The 17074-nt window shown below is 42.1% G+C and overlaps 1 protein-coding gene across 1 annotated transcript in view; it reads left to right on the forward strand.

Moving 5' to 3' along the window:
- Positions 1 to 17074, forward strand: part of rras2 (RAS related 2) — a 37075-nt gene continuing 20001 nt past the window's right edge. The window contains exon 1 of the mRNA XM_080765283.1: positions 1 to 403. Within this exon, the coding sequence (XP_080621409.1) occupies positions 302 to 403 (102 nt within the window). The 5' untranslated portion in view covers positions 1 to 301. The remainder of the gene's footprint in view (positions 404 to 17074) is intronic.

Here is a 17074-nt window from a genome sequence, read left to right on the forward strand (position 1 = left end):
TATCTCACATCGCGGAGTAGACGAGAAGAGTAGACTAGACACGATTGAAATAAGAGGGCGTATGTATGCGTGCATGGACGGGAGCCCGTAACGTAACCGGGAACCCCGTCACAATCCGCATCGTCCGTTTCCACAACGGATTATTTATTGCCGAGCATCTCAAAGCCTTTTTGGAGCTATTTCGTCTCTGCTTTGGTCTCTTCTTCTTCTTTTTAACTGCAGGGCCTTTCAGTTTGCTGAAAAGTGGGTGTCTGCTCAGCTCACTGTGGTTTAGGCAGCGGCGAGCACAGAAGTGTCCCCGATGGCTGGCTGGAAGGACGGCTCGGTGCAGGAGAAGTATCGGCTGGTTGTGGTTGGAGGTGGCGGTGTCGGGAAATCAGCTCTAACTATCCAGTTCATCCAGGTCAGTTGTCTACCTCCCATAAAATAGCTTTGTCCTGATTTTCTCCTGTCCTGTTAGAACTGAGAACATGAAAAAGAAAGGCAACCAGTATATGCACTATGCGGATACTACAGTTCGACTTCCCACAAGGCCCGTTACACTAAACACACTTAGTAAATAGTGTCTAACATTCCGTTTGGGTAAATATATTAAGATGATTGAAAATGTTAAGGCTTTCTTGAGGAGCCATCTTATGCTAGACGAGTCTGACGATAAAGTAAGGTCAACAGCTTCTCAACGTTAGTTCTGTTCTTTTCACTTAAATGCAGCAACAATAAATTGGAATTTAGGGCTCGAATAAAGCTAACTTAATTGTCTAAGTTTAAAGATAAGTCTAAAATATGCCAAGCAGGGTAATGCAAGACTTGATTTCAGCTAGAATAAAATAAAGAAATGCATCACTGGGATTTTAGGTACACTTACAGGATGTAGAACTATTCCTGAAGTAGTAATAATTAATAAGTCTAAATCACTGCTGCTAATTCCAGCAGCACATAATTCACAGCGTGTGATCAACAGTTGTGTTCCCATGTAAATCACTATTATGGTATCAGTTCCTTCCGTACCTGAAGTATTTGCAGCAACACGCCAGCTGGCTGCCAGTGCCAAGCCAATTAAGCTAGTACTGTACAATGTATGTCGCTTCATCGCCTTCATCATTTCATGAGTCTTTAGTTAAAGGCCTTTTGGTTTTTAGTTGAAGTTCTGGTCAGATTAATATACGTATCTGTGAAGGAAATTATGTCGTTAAAGGATATGATGTTATGCTGAGTCTTAATTCCAGTAGCCTTCACTTCACTATTACTACTGCATGCAGCTGTGTACGTCTGCAGTGTTTCGGCGTGCGTGCGCGCGACTGTGACGGAGGGGGGCTAATGAAATGAAATGAGGGTTAAAAAAAGCCCATTAACTGTATAGGTAATGGGATCAGTTTGTACTAGCATAGATTTCTGTCATGAGGAAGAACCCAGCAGACCATTTGGCTGAGCAGTGCACACCAAGTCGAAGCGCATAGAATATTTCAGTTGACTTAAATTGTTATTAATAATAACTACTTTATTGTGGATATAATTATATAGATTTTTCACACTGCAATATATTGATCATATTTATACAAAACCACAGCATTAGTTATTATTAACATTTTATCTCTTTTTATTGTGAATGATTTATTATTTTACATTACTGACATATCTATATTGTAGTTTCCTGTACAAACGGTATCACAGCTATTCTTGACCCGTCAGTAGTACCAGCATGGTGGAATGCCATGACACTGATCAAGCAAGCAAGCTAATAGACTTTTGCACAAACCACAGGATATTTTGTGAGAAGACTATCTATCTATCAGACAGTCTGCACTGCACTGCACTCCTGCTACAGAAATGTATTGTGGGAAACAACCAATGTGTGATCTGTGCTGACAAATGAGCTAAATCTGTTTGGGATATGGGTTCAGATGAGATTGTTCTTGGATGTCTAACTAAGACAGACCCAGCCTTTCTCACAAATGCTTGTTGTCTAGACTCTGGGGATATTAACGTGGGTAAAATTGAGATGTTGACAGCAGAAAAGCACCTACATCCTTTGCAGAAGTTTCTAGAAGTCAGCTGTCAGGGGAAAAGACTAACAGCTGGCTTTTGAGTCAAGGATTTCCCCTCACAGAACTGTGTTGAATGATGGGGGTGTTGGGGGGGCTGTCTGAGTCATGCTGGGTGGGTTATTGGTCATGGACTATTCGGAATCTGGGCATTTGGCAAAATAAATCTCCACTCCTGCACATAAGACCGCCTCTATTTGTATAGGAAAACACAATCTGCTTGGAACCATGTATTTTGTCAGTGTTAATCTCTTGGCAGCATTTTCAATTTCTCGGAAAACTCAGAAACTTTGTATTGATCTGCAGTGATAAGTGGGACCCCCCCCCCCTGCATAACAGAGCCACCTGAACCTCTCACTATTTGGCTCCAGCCTTCAGGCCTGTACGATTCTCTTGGTTTGCAGTGCACCACACACGCATTTGCCCACTTGAGGGGAATATGATAAAAGATGACTCATCTTGTCACTTTTTTCCACTTCTGTGTAGAACAATGCCTTTTGCACGCTGAACTCTCAAATGTGCATTGGTCTTTGTAATGACTGCACCCCTACTACAACATCCCTATTCCCTATCCATGTAGTTGTCGACAGACTGTTCCTTGCTGATACAGTCTTATTACATCCTGCATTGACATCCTCAGTCACTTAAAGCTTGATGTATACACACTGGTGTTGCATGATGTAAATAGCAGATATATAAAGCTCACAATGTGTCACATTCGAGTAATCGATCCGTTGTGAACTTGTAGATCTGCTGTAGATGGTGCATATAGATTATAGAGCCTTTATCCAAAGCGAGGGGGGGGCGGGTATTTTGGGGAATCTGAACGATAAAGATAAATGATGTCACCAACAGAATGACGGGTTTCTTGGAAAATGTTGGTGACATTATTTTAATGCCATGCAGTTGAGTCAAGCTGAAATGGCATAGGGGTGACATAACATTGAGTCATCAGACAAAAGTTGTAGAACACAGTCATTTGGAATGATGTCTGGTGTGTCAAGATAGCGAAGTCATGTTTGGCCATAATGGGATGCTACTGTATATTAGAGGCCAGGTATCATTCCATGCTGTCTCCAAAAAGTATGTCCCTAACCCATTAAGACATGAGACCAGATTCTACAAATGTCAAAGAAAAAAAAACTGTTTCTATGTTAGACTGTTGTCAGACTTGTCCATGTCACGGAGCTACACAATTATCTTTATTTGGCCGCTGACCCCCATCTGAAAACATTTAGTTCCAGGGACCTCCAGAAGCAAAGATTTCAGTTAAAAAAAGAAAAAAAGTTGAAATATCGGTTAAAAGCTAAGGTGACACTTGGGTTAAAAAAAAAGTAGAACAACAGTGAAGTTACTCTGAGTAACCAAGGAATGATATGAGATTAACTTTGTTGAGATGGTCTGTACTGACTGAGATGTAAACGCCCTGTATTTCTATCGTGCCTTCATCCAAAGCACTGTACAATTATTTTTACCCATTCACACATCTATGGCAGAGGCCGCCATGCAGGGCACCGACTTGTTCATCAGGAGCAGAGGTTTAGTATCTTGCAGAAAGAAGAAACCAGAAACAAAGTTAGGAGGAGCAGAGGATTGAACCAGGTATCTTCCAACTCACAGGCTGAGCCGTGATGGCAACCATTGATTATTATGCATGGTGTATGTGTTCACATGTTTGCTAATATGAAGCTAAGGTGAGCATATAAAAGATATAACATGAGAGCACACCAGGTAGATGAATTGTCCAGATGGGCCAATGTAGACCTTCCTTCCTTCACATGCATATTACTCCCTCTTTACTTCTGTCTAATCCTCTCTGGCATGGTTTTGATTACCTAGATGTGAGGTCATTCAGAAGGAATGCTGCCCTGCATTGTAATTGAATGGAATCAACACAACTTCTATTTGGGCATGTGTAGACAAGGTGCTGTGATGAGGGTGGTGGGCTGGAGGATATTTCATGTGCATTTCTCAAAAGAAGACATTGATTGTGTGCGTGTGCACGTGCGCTTATGTTTAGGCGGTTGCATCTCACGCAGCATACCTTCAGCCTATTTCTGGACACGGGCAGTTTTCTGTCTGGCTGATGTGTCACATGCCATGCCACTGATTCAGAGTGGACAGAATTCCATTTGTGTTACTGTTGCCATTTTCTTTTCCCTTTTGAAGGAATTAATAACACACATAATTGAAGGCTACAGGAGCTACTGGGCATTATGCTCTATTTGAGCCTATGTACATGTTGCCTTGGCGAGAGTACATTGTTTGTCCAGCTCTACAGGAGGGTCACCTGTTGATTTCTCACAACACTGGCTGTTGGGCCTGAGATCAAAGGAGGTTTCTTGTGGTTCTTCTCACTCAGGGTTCATAGAGTTTAGAATTTAAGTGTTGTGAAAAACAACTTGTTTTTTATGTTCACAGGATCTCAAAGTTCCTCTAGTAATAACAGTAATAAGTAGAAAAGGTATTATAGAATAAAATGGCACTTTTCCATCATGCCTAGTTTGTTGTCTATCTATGCTACAACAACATTAGCATTCAAATCCGGTGTCTAAAAAGGTCCTTTCATCTCAGCAGTTTTTGAATAATTTTCACAGACTTCTTTTGTTGTACTCGTTTCACTTTAAGGTTGACTAAATAAATATATCTATCTTTCATGTATCCACAATTGTGTCAGTGTCATATTGGCCTCTTGTCACTTATGTACGCGCTTTTGTTCTGTTAAAAGCTGGGGTGGGTTTATTCAGGTTTCAGTAATAAGCTTAGTGTTTTGTAGTTGGTGTTGTTGGAGCCATTGAGCAACAAGTTTGTAGTGAAAAGAGTGCTACGAATTCTCTATTGATATGTAAACAGACAGCTCTATGGAGTCAGGTTCCTGTATTTTCTTGTCTTGTTCACTTCTTGGTATAATTACTATTGCGATAGATTTCAATATAATAAATGTAACATAATAACATTCAAAAGTGGTCTTACAATGGTAGCCGCAAGACCACTGATAAAGGATTATTGGCTTTCTACTTTTAATTAGATAAGACAGTGCAGAGTGACAAATGTCATGAGTGCATTTTACGTGGCTTGTCCCACTCAACTTAAGTTTATAGCAGGCTCCTTCCTTGTTGTCAAGGTAACCCACCAGAATATGGCAAACTGCCATGGGTCAGACGCTATAGACCATAGAAATGTCCACAAGCAACTGAAGCAAGGGAATGCAGCGTCTGGCCATTCCCACCTATCTGGACAAGGTCTTCTAGAATGCTACGGAGACAAGTAAGTCATCCCATTGGTTCTAAGCTACTCTAACTACTCTAACTCACATCACAGGTTTAGACTGTGAAATTCTTTATAGTACAATCTCCATCACTGCGGTTTCAAGAAAGGTGGAAAGATATGGACATAATATATCCCAGTAACAACCAGTCAATATGGGCCTCACCACCAATGATGAACTGATGAGACAGATATTTCTTTGTCACAAGTTGGCACTTTCTTCTCTTCTCTCCTTTTTACTTTTTTCAGATGTCTTTCTTATTTGTTAATTTAGGTATCTTGTTTACTAGTAATTGCCACAAGAAACCATGTTTGACAAAAGCATTATAATACATCTCGACTTCAACACAGTCTAAAAATCAGACCCATCTGAACTGAGTGGTGCTGTTGGGATGGCGGACTATTAACCCATTTAGACCGTACGACGTGTGGGAACGTCATAACTAATCCAGCCGACGGGTTGCTAGGACGTGTCCTAGCGCATTTTCAATGATATCTAAAGAGAGAAAAATAGTTGGCCTCTCCTTCTGCACCATACTCCTTACTCTTCGCGCATGCGCGTTGTCGTTCACTTCCCGGATACGGATCAGAAAGAATGCCTCATATCTGCTAATCTAGTGAGCTCTCCGTGGTTTTGACCAGATGAATATACTAAGCTCTTTATTTCTGACTTCCAACATGCCTCTCGTTCAAAATATGAACGCGAGGGATTATTCAGCGATTTTTATTGTAACGATAGCGAGGTAAGCAAGCACAAGTATTTCTCACGTTCTTTTGGGGGGGCTTACAGAGTAAAACTAAAAGCGTTAAAGCGGCCCTATCTTCACCGCACCCCGAGCTGTTATTTTGAAAGAAATCCCGGCGCTGATTGTGTTTATTGGCTGTCGGACTATTGGTTGTCGCTGTCGGACTATTGGCTGTCGGACTTTTGGTTGTCGGACTATTGGCTGTGGGACTATTGGTTGTCGGACTATTGGCTGTCATACTATTGGTTGTCGGACTATTGACTGTATGACTATGTAGTCTGTACTCTGTACTGCCTCTCATCATGCACCTGTGCATGTGCTACACCGTAGTCTACTGCACTGTGCTCTGTGCTGGTGTTACACTAAGGTCACATTCTCACCTAATACTTCAGTATACTCCATGCGAATGGGTGGAGAAGTTTTGATTCTTTCATATTTCATTTGCTGCGGTTTGCCTTCACACTGGCTGTCAAGCGCAGCAAGGAAACGAAGCAGGGAATTTTATCAATGTGTTCAATTCATAAAATACACAGTGAAAGCTATGGTGTTAAAAAATATACTTTGAGTAATAGTTAGGGGTGTGTGTGTGTGTGTGTGTGTGTGAGTGTGAGTGTGAGACAGTCAGTCAGTCAGCCAGTCAGCCACTGTTCTTTTGGGCACATGAACGAGGCACTGCGGAGACGGGAGCGCAAAATGATCCAAAGTTTACAATAGCTACTCCCAGAGTCCCATTGATGATCCGATCACCATATAGCCTACAATTATTATGCATATGCCATGTTAGCTATACAGTTTATAAATCATTCTGAGCTAAACATGTGTTTTAATTTTGAAGTATTTATATTTAAACAAGATGAAGAAAGTCTCCACTCGGATCCCCACACACAGTGACAGTCCTCCATGTTTACGCACAGCAGACGGACAGAATATTCTGTACACTGCAGTGTTTTTTATGTGTTTCCTTAAGCAATAGATTAATGTGCTCGTCCTCATATTTCTATGCAGGCTTCGGTCTCCTTATTTGACCACGTCACATGGAACCTAACGGGACTTCTTTGTACTGCGTAAAATGAATATCCCTTCTCCGCCTCCAACTGTGCAGCTCCTTATCCGCCACATAGTTTGCTTCATTTCCTTTATTTGCTACGGATTGCATTCCCATCTGCACCGAATCGAAATCAAGTGCGATTGGAAGCGAAGCTAAACCCCCGTTTTTTTGGCGGAGTATAATGCATATCAACATAACATCCGTTTTTATATACAGCTATAGTGTAGATTCTGGTCTAACACAAACATGCATGAGATGAGATTCACATTTCTTTTTATTATATATTTTTTATACAGTATATAGAAATACTTTTTGGATGGTTGAAAAATAGAGGAAATATAGTAATTCAACTCTTTTTTTTGCTGTTAGAATAATTGTAGTTAAAGGGACACTTCACCCTTTTGCAAAAACATATAAAATAATTTGCCGACATTAGCATTAACGCACACTGTTTACCTGGCGGCAGAAACGTTTTATGTCGGGAGCGATGCGAGACAAAGTCACAAATGACATCCGAACTTTGGATGGCTGAGGATCACCAAGGACAGCTCTCTTAGATTCCAACTTATGGAGGTTCTTTGAAAACCCTGCTTGGAACCGAGGTAAACGGAGAGGAGTTGTAAAGTCCCATAGCTGGTGGTGACGAGGCGTTACATAGCAACCGGATCAATGTTAACAGCTGCTGCGGGGCTCAACCACTATACTGTATACATGGAGTATACGAGGGGGTACGAACATGTTCGTACCTGGTTGATAACGTCCCACAGCTGGGGGGAGCGGATATATTCGTACCTCGCAGAGAAATAATGATGTTAATATATTGATATATTTCTTTGGATGATGTACGATGATAAGAGCACCCCTGGAGAGTGGAGACTCCCGTTCAGGACATGTTTCAGATGCGACTCCTCACAAGACCAGGCAGGGTTCGAACCCACGGAAGGTGTGTGCTCTAACCACTACACCTGGCAACAATGGATGATATTTCACTTGACTATATGTGTATCATGAGAGTTTTGAGGTAGATGACATTCAAAATACCATTATTTATTGTTATTAGCTGTAGGCTTATACAACTGGTGACTGTAGTAGCTGATGTTGCCTGAACATCCACACTGCCTGTTTACAGAAACACTTCCTAACACGGTGCATGGGTGCACCACTATGCGGGTGCTAAGGCGCATACCTACAGTATGGTGTGGGTGTACTGTACGCCATCCTGGCATGCCCAGTCACATGCCCTGAGACACGCTTAGAGTGACAGTTGGCTTTGTTTGCTGCCCTGTTGATGTTGTTATGATTTGTAACTTGTGCCAGCATCTTGGATTGTGTGCAGAGCTGTCACGGTTATGACATTTTGATTGACTAATTTAGTTGTCATAATTGTGTTTTTGGCATTAAAATGTATGTATATGAATATGTTTCAACATGTTTGCCCAAAATGCTCAAAATAGGAAGTCCAGATTTTGAAGTGTTTAAAAAAATGTGGACAACACATTCACAGCAATTAGCCTACTTGACAAATACTTCAGTTACTGTGGCTAGATACGTGAGATACTTTAAAAATGAATAACGACATGCAATGTGCAATTACAAATCAAGATGGCAAGATTTGTAACTTGAGAACACTACATTACATGGTGGCTCTACTGAGTGTCCATCTGCTAGTAAGATGATATTCATGACGCAGTCCACCTACAAAATGATTCATTTGAGTCAGTGTGTTTCAGTGCTTCTACCTCAGCTTGTTTTCTGTACTCGTACTCGAGCTTGTAGATTGGCTATTTTTGGCACACCATGGCATCCTAATGATGAAGTTAAGTATACTGTATATCAAGCTTAAGAGCTTCTGTACAATTTGTACACATGATGTCTGGACACCAATCTCTGTACACCCAAAGTGAGAGCTGTGTCCATGTGCTTGGGAGTAAGTCGGATTTGTTTCCAGCCTGTGATTTTCATGGACAGGATCTCGAGGCGAAGTCGTGGCAGAGAGGGAGCCCCCCTCCCAGCCCTTCCCTCCCACTGCAACGTTTATTTTACGTTTATTTTACGTTTATTGTCGAAGTTGTCTCAGTTATCACCGCTGGGAGAGGGTATACGGCTCGCTGAGCTAGGGGTTGCTTCGCTGCTTTTTGCAGATGATGTGGTCCTGATGGCACCATCGGTTCAAGACCTTCAGCTCTCACTGGACCGGTTCACAGTCGAGTGTACGGCGGCTAGGATGAGGATCATCTCCAAATCTGAGGCCATGGTTCTCAGCAGGAAACCGATGGATTGTGCAGTCCAAGTAGGGAATGGGACATTACCCCAGGTGAAGGAGTTTAAGTATCTCACTGTCTTGTTCACGAGTGAGGGGAGGACGGAGAAGGAGAATCGGTGCAGCAGGGCCCAGGGCGGTATTGCATTCGCTGTACCTGCACTGTTGTGACGAAAAGAGAGCTGAGCCAGAAGGCAAAGCTCTAGGTCCACCGAGCAATGTTCGTTCCTACTCTCACCTATGGTCATGAAGTGTGGGTCATGACCGAAAGAATAAGGTCACGAATACAAGCGGCCGAAATGAGTTTTTCTCGACTGGTGGCTGGCATCTCCCTAGGGTGAGAAGTTCGGAGTAGAGTTGTTGCTTCTTCGCCTGGAAAGGAGCCAGCATAGGTGGTTCGGGCATCTGGTTAGGATGCCTCTTCAGCGTCTCCCCAGGGAGGTCCTCAAGGACCATCGCAATGGGAGGAGACCCCCGGGCAGACCAAGGATGAGATGGCCTTGGAACTTGGAACGTATTTATGTACATACAGTATCATTCAGATTTTTCATAATCCGTTCTGATTGGCTATGAGTCCTATGACTGACTTGAACTGCAAGAGAATGCAGGAGGGGCCCGTTTTACAAAACATGTCAAATCATGAACCAATCTAACCCAAATGTGTGTCCCTCATTGAGAGGCCTTTAAACAACACGGATAAATATTCACCCACTATCAAGTCCTGCCAATGGTGGTCCTGCCTGTTGGTTGCTGTTGCTAGGTGGGGAATCCACTACCATTGACAAAACATGGTTTTCAGTTGCCTCATATTGATATTTAATGTGTTCAATTATTATTTTTAACTTGGTCTTAGTAAAAAAGAAACATCTCAGGTACAATATATGGGCATAATGTATTTTTTCCCTCCAAAAACTGGATATTAGTCTCGTGCTTAGCAAACTCGGCATAAACAACCGCCGCTAGGCTGACAATAGGTGAATTGCACACACATTTTGTGTTACAAAAACATGTGTTTCACCAAATACCGGTAAGGTATGTGAGACATGTGACGATGATATTCTATAGTACTGTAGTCCATAGTTACCCGCCAGTGGGTGGCCACTGTCTGGGCTATGGGACCGCAACGAAGACTGCAGATCCCATAGCCTGCCAGGACTTTTCACACAAACACTAATAGACGGTATGCGTGTGACATCATATCATACCCGGAAGTTATGCAGGAACGTGAGTGTCAAAAAATTACTTTCTGGCCTTGACAGCCCATACAACCAAACAGAAAAGTCCTATCTGATTGCATTAAACAAAGTTCAATGACGTTAAACTCACTTTGCCACTCGATTTGACACTCACTTTATGCATGTGCATACCCTCTAAGTCTATACACAGCTTAAATGCGGGGAAAGTGGACAATTGGCCTCGTCACTCTTCATGTGCCAATGGTCAATGCCTGTGTGCAAGTTCAGATTGATTTGTCAGTCCATTGAGGAGAAGACATAATGACAGACCAAGGTTTTGTAATTTTATTGTAGGACAGTATAGGATAGTACAATTTGCCTGTAATTGGCTTAAACAATGGGAACTTAGAAGAGCACACGTCCAAAAGGGCTTTCTCTTCGGCCCATAGGAACTGCCACAAAAGTGAAAAACCTACTTGAAAATATTTTGTCAAATGTGCGTTAAATTACAGAGTATAACATGAAGATGCTGAAGAAATAGCCTAGCTAAAAGTTTGAACTAGGTTTTCACTCAGGACCGGAGTAAAGAGAGAACCATTTGTATGTTCACTATGCTAACCTAATGATCCCTGTTGGTTGTCACTAGTGTATAGTGGACAGAGCGACAGGGCAGTGGGTTCTTCACTGTTGTGTTTGATGATCCCTCTCTATGGAACCATCTGCCTGCTTTTAGAATAACTGACCACAGTATCGCTACTCTTAGAGTCGTATAACAACACTGGCTATGGGAAAGTGGCATGGTGGGAATTCCACTATCCCGGTCATAACTGCCCGCTAACTGTTGACAGACCTTTGCGTTTTAAAGAGATAAATTAAAAAAAATATATATACTGTATTATGGACAAATTGGTTTAATTTAAAACTTAGAGGAAATAGTACAGTTTATGTTGTCATTGTCATAACCTTTTTATGCATTTGTGTGTAGCATGCAAATTACAATTTAGGAAATTAGCAGACACTTAGATAGAGTGACTTACAAATATAAACCCTCATCAACTGACAAAAGAGACTTGCCCCTATAGTGGGGTCATTTTGGTTCTATCTAGAAAATGTATGTAAAATGTATGGCGAATTCATTTCAGAAGCCAAAGAATGGACTTATATTTGAGTTTTTCCTTGATGCCTGGCACTGAGTTGGCTGCCAGGCGGTTAGACAATTGGCGCTGTGCAGGCAGACAGTGTCCAGGATCCCAGACAGCTGGGCTGCGGGGCACCTGCTTTTGATCAGGGGGAGGTGAGGCATGGAGTGGAACAAACGTTCAGCAGGTGATGGAGCAGCCATGAATAACTGTCCATCTGTGCTGATGACAATGGGCAAAGTGTGGCTTCCTTATACCCCCAACAACTGGTCCTGAGTCTGTCTTGGGTCTAGATCGTAGGGCCACAATCAGCGGTTGACGGCTGTCAAGGTCTGATGCATGACATGGTTAGTGTTTGGATTTAACTGAGGCAGTGACAGCTGTTGTAGGACAGCTGATCTAAGAAACAGAGTCACTGTATGTGGCTCCATATACTCTACACCAGTTGCTATCAACACAATGCAGTTGTAGAATGTTTAATTGGCTCGAGCCAATGTACACCAAGCCAACAGCTGCTGGACAAGTGTGTTTCTAAATGTCAGATATAGTGTTGGGGAGCTTAGTCCCCATGCACAACGCAGAGGCCATTCCTGTTGTCTAAATGATCAGTTTATCAGTTTATGTGCTAACAAGGATTTAAAATGCACAGCTCTTTGTTTGATTTAGAATTGCATATTGCTTGCAAGGTACTGTAAAATGTTGTACTTAAATGTATTGTAAAATCGTGCAAGAAGCTTGCTGGGCCGGCATGGCAGCAGCACTGGGAGACGGCAGGGTTTGAGAATGTCCATTAGGTCTTATTTATGAGGAGTTGCATGCTGAAGTAATAACATTTCCGCTGTCTGTGTTTTGCGACTGCTGACCTAAAACGGTAATGGTGCAGTGTATCTATCACGCTGCCAATGAGAATTCCCTCTGACAGATTGTGCTGTGCTGCTCAGCCCCACAGTCTACAGCCTAATACCTCTAATCAAATGCATATTCAGCGGTTGTAACAGAAGAGAGGGAGGGAACTTTCCTGTGTGCTTATATTGTAAATCAAATCATATCATTAGGTAAGAATGAAGTTTTAAAATCGACTCTGACCTAAAGATGGACAAACGGATAAATGAGGTAGTAAGAGAGAGCTTCTTCCAGCTTAGGAGGCTATCAAAGGTTAAATCTTGTCTATCCCGCTCTGTTTGAAACTGTAATTCATGCTTTTATGACATCCCTCCTTGACTACTGTAATGCCCTGTACGTCAACTAGGTCTCCATCTCTCGCTTACAGTTAGTCCAGAACGCCGCTGCTAGGTTGCTTACAGGCACACGTAAGCGAGACCATATCAGCCCTGTACTAGCCTCCCTCCACTGGCTTCCTGTGCGATGCAGGATTGATTTCAAAGTCTTTGTTTTTAACAATTTAAATTGTTTGGCACTCATTTATTTATCTGAACTGCTGAAACCCTATGTTCCGAATCCGACACGGACCCTTAGGTCCTCTGACCAGCTTCTCCAGGTGGTGCCTAAAACCAGGCTGAAGCTCAGAGGGAACTGGGCTTTTGCAGTGGCAGCTCCCAAGCTCTGGAATGAGCTGCCTCTGCACATAAGATGTTTTCTTTCATGTTGTTTGTTGTTTTTTAATGAAGTTTTTAATTTTTTATGTTTTACTGTAAAGCACTTTGGTACAACGTTGTTATTAAAATGTACTATATAAATAAAGGTGGTATGGTAAGAAGTAGAACTAAGTATTCTCACAGAATAGAGTGTAAATTAATATAACAATTGCAACAGCCTATATTGTAAAGTACACTGACTCGTGTTTTTGAGTGGTACAACCACTCCTCCACGACTCACCCATCATAGTATATGACTCCTACAGATTTTGTCCAAACATCACGCAAATCGGTACAGTATCTCTATAGTCATGTGATCAACACGAATTTTACAGGATTGGTCAACTCATGAATGCAGCTTGCGATTTCTATGAGAATTTGCACACGCGTTCCCACTAGGCCAAGGAACAAATGACACCCTTTTCACATTGGCCACATTGGCCTGTATTTCGACCAGCAGGTCGAAGCACATCTTTTGGAACAAAATGCCTTAAATCACGAATGCAGCATCCGCTTGCCATGAAAGGCCTAAGAAGACATGGCACCTTTTTCACATTGGCCTATTATAGCGCCACCATGAGGCCACAATAACCTGTGCTCTGAGGAGCACTTTTTCCAGTTAATTATTCTTATACTCCTAGTTTGTGAACAGTAGGCTATCTTTTCACAGTTCTTTATTTTCAAATCTGGTGAACCTCCCATCTGATGGGTATAGATCTCCAGGTGAGGATCACCTGTTTGGCTAGGTATCAGATTGCTCATCAGAAATCTCAATTATTCGATTATAGGTTGGTTAATGGTTCTTAATATCGGTTTTGATTTATTGTTGAATAATATTATTGCCCAGTACTAAACTGTACCCACTAACCATGCATTTTTGGACAGTGGTACAGTATACAATATGTCCTCTCCTTTGTTTGAGTGACTCCAACTTCCTTAGTTGAATAGTCGCTCTCAGTCACAGTCATACTTTATTGATGTGATCGTTTGCAGAAGTGCTTTTGTGCAAATGAACAAAAGGGGAACACTGTTTTCCCATAATTAATAACACAATATCAGTAGTACTGCTATTTGTCTCTGCAAGCCTCAAAACTGTCAGTATGGTATATCAATTCAATTCAAATGAGCTTTATTGGCATGAGAAAACATACGTTTACATTGCCAAAGCAAGTATCAAAATATAATAGAATAAAATATATCACAATAATTCAACAGAGTTTCTCTCTTGCTGATTCCTATCCTTTTAGAAGAACAATATTTACAGCAACGATTATATAGGCTATAAAAAACCCTGTTCTGTTCCCAACCCCAAACTATGACTATTGGGGTTTATTTTACAGTTGCCACCTTCACTTTTCCCTGTGTATTTATTCTGTGTTTCCTCCTCTGGATGTTGTGTGTAGCTTGGTGTAGAGAGTGTCACATGAGCTAGATCTCTCCCACCTCCACAAAGCAGCCATTGATGAAGATTCATCAGAGCAGAATGCAGTCAGGGGGGCTTAGCATGTCCAAACAGAATGACTGTGATGATGATAATAATAATAATAATAAGTCTTTATTTCCTGTCGCTCACAGCAAACATGGAAGGGCCACAGAGAAAGCTACATCAATAACCCCTCAATGGCCAGGCTTAGGCTAGGCTTAATTCGGGGAGGGGGAACATTAGTGATGTCACATGATTAACTAGAACAATAACGGTTGTTTACACAGCTCGGGTTCTGTGTACTGTTTTTGCATAACCAGTCACAGAACCTCTGCAATGTTTACACAGGTACATGATTATGAGAAAACTAAATATATATGTAAAATGGAGATTAAATACAAGTTGTGTTGTGGGACCACTGTGGAGTCGGGCCCAATGCATTGGATGGTTGCTTTGAGCTCAGGGAGAGAGGCCTTTAAATGGCAACTCTTTGATTGTGGGCTTTTGAGTGGGTTCAAAAGAGGTCAGAGTCCAGTGCACACTGATATTTAGCAGGGTGATTGAAGTACTTAATGCCAAAGAGGCTAGGAAAGAGCAGGGGGTAAACCGAGCCGGCAGCGGGCCAGGTTGGTGGGGCATTCATCCACTGCTTTATACTCTGCAGGAATGCTGGGTCAGTTAAGGCAATGAACACATCCTCTTATACTGTAAAGGTTTACCAAAGTATTATAAAGAAAATGCTCTGAATAGCCAAGCAGTTTTATAATGAGGGAACAGGGATCTCAGTTTAATTTGTGTGGTTTGTTGCAGGCAGCGTCCAGAGCATCCAGACAGGTACAGACTCAGTGGAGGTGTCTGGACACACTCAGTGTCCCCTGAGCCTCCATACTCTGGTGTGTCCCAGACCGATGAGTAGTTTGTATATGATGAGGTGGACATTGGATGATTCCTGGAATAAGATATTGATCAGTTAGGGTGTTGGCAGTGGAAAGTGTGTGGGAGTGTGAAAAAATGATTCCTTGTGAGTGTGGAGTGATAATGACATTGTACAGCAGTTCTGAAGTGGTTAACGAGGTCCTGTTGTTTTGGACTAAAGCACTGCAGTAGCATTTACTATGCTGCCGGCTTCCCTGGGCGTGAGGACAATGTTCTCCAGTGAACCTTTAAGGCGGGTGGACACATTGTATTTTCTCGCTCGCTTTGTGTGTTAGGTATTGAATAATTGACCTTTCTGGGTTTGCATGAGCTCATGGGAAAAGTGGGTGTTTCCACGGGAAGTTTGTGCCGCTCCCTCCTCCTCTCTTTCTCTTGGTCTCCTTCTCTTTTCACTCCCTCACACTTATGTTTCTACTATGTACGTACAAGCATGTGCACAGACCACAATGCAAATTGAAATTTGGCTTTTGGCTCCAAGTCTTGGTGGTGTGGATTCCAGAGGGTGATATAGGAAACAAATGTGGGACTGGGGATTGAGATGTACAGACAATGAGCACGCATCCATCTGCTTAACGTTAACCTCTGAAGGTGGCCATTTGTGCGGGGTGATGGCTGATTACCAACAGCTGCCGAGGGTCCGGCCAGCCCCTGGGGTTGAACCTGCATGACTGCGGAACAGGAAGTTGAGCGCATATGCTCCCAATCAAAGTTTACTCAAAGAAACAAAATGGTGAAACAAAATTCGAACACATATTTTGTCTTCTACGGTAGGCCTACACATTACAGGTAGTTCTATCTGTCTAGTGACTGGTTTATTCTCCATACTTAACCACTAATTTGGGCATGTCAAAGGCAAAAAAATGACATTTGAAAAAAATGTAAATTCTACAAGCTCACAACGTGTCACAATGTGGCACATTGTGAGCTTGCCTTGTAGACCAGATATTGTTGCATGACACCATCATACAACATAGTATAAAGTATGGCTTAAGTGGGTTAACAAACGGTTGATTCAAATTTGTCCTTTCCAATATAATGCCCAGTTCCTTCCTGGGCTCTGATGATTCATAAGGCTGCAGCTGTGTGACATATCAAGGCCAGTTGTGTGCCAGCGTCTAGGGAGCTTGCTTAGTCGAAGCACGTGCCTCATAGAGCTCAGCTGTGTGCAGGCATTGTTAAATCTCCTATAAAACGGTGTGCTCTAAAGTTCACGCTCACATCCTGTTAATGTGCATTCTCTTATTAGGATGATGACATTTTAGTCCATCAATGCCTTTTTTATTTAACTTAGAGCTACATTATTGACAAGGTTATCTCATCTGCATGCTTAAAATGTATATGACTCATTTGGAAATAAAGTGTGCACTTTTGTTGACATGCCCAAAATGGTTGCTTTGGGTCACTAAACAAACTACCAAACCTTTTCTGCAATGTATCCCCCTA

Source organism: Protomyctophum bolini, assembly GCF_963924005.1.
Source record: "Protomyctophum bolini genome assembly, chromosome: 1".
NCBI lineage: Eukaryota > Metazoa > Chordata > Actinopteri > Myctophiformes > Myctophidae > Protomyctophum > Protomyctophum bolini.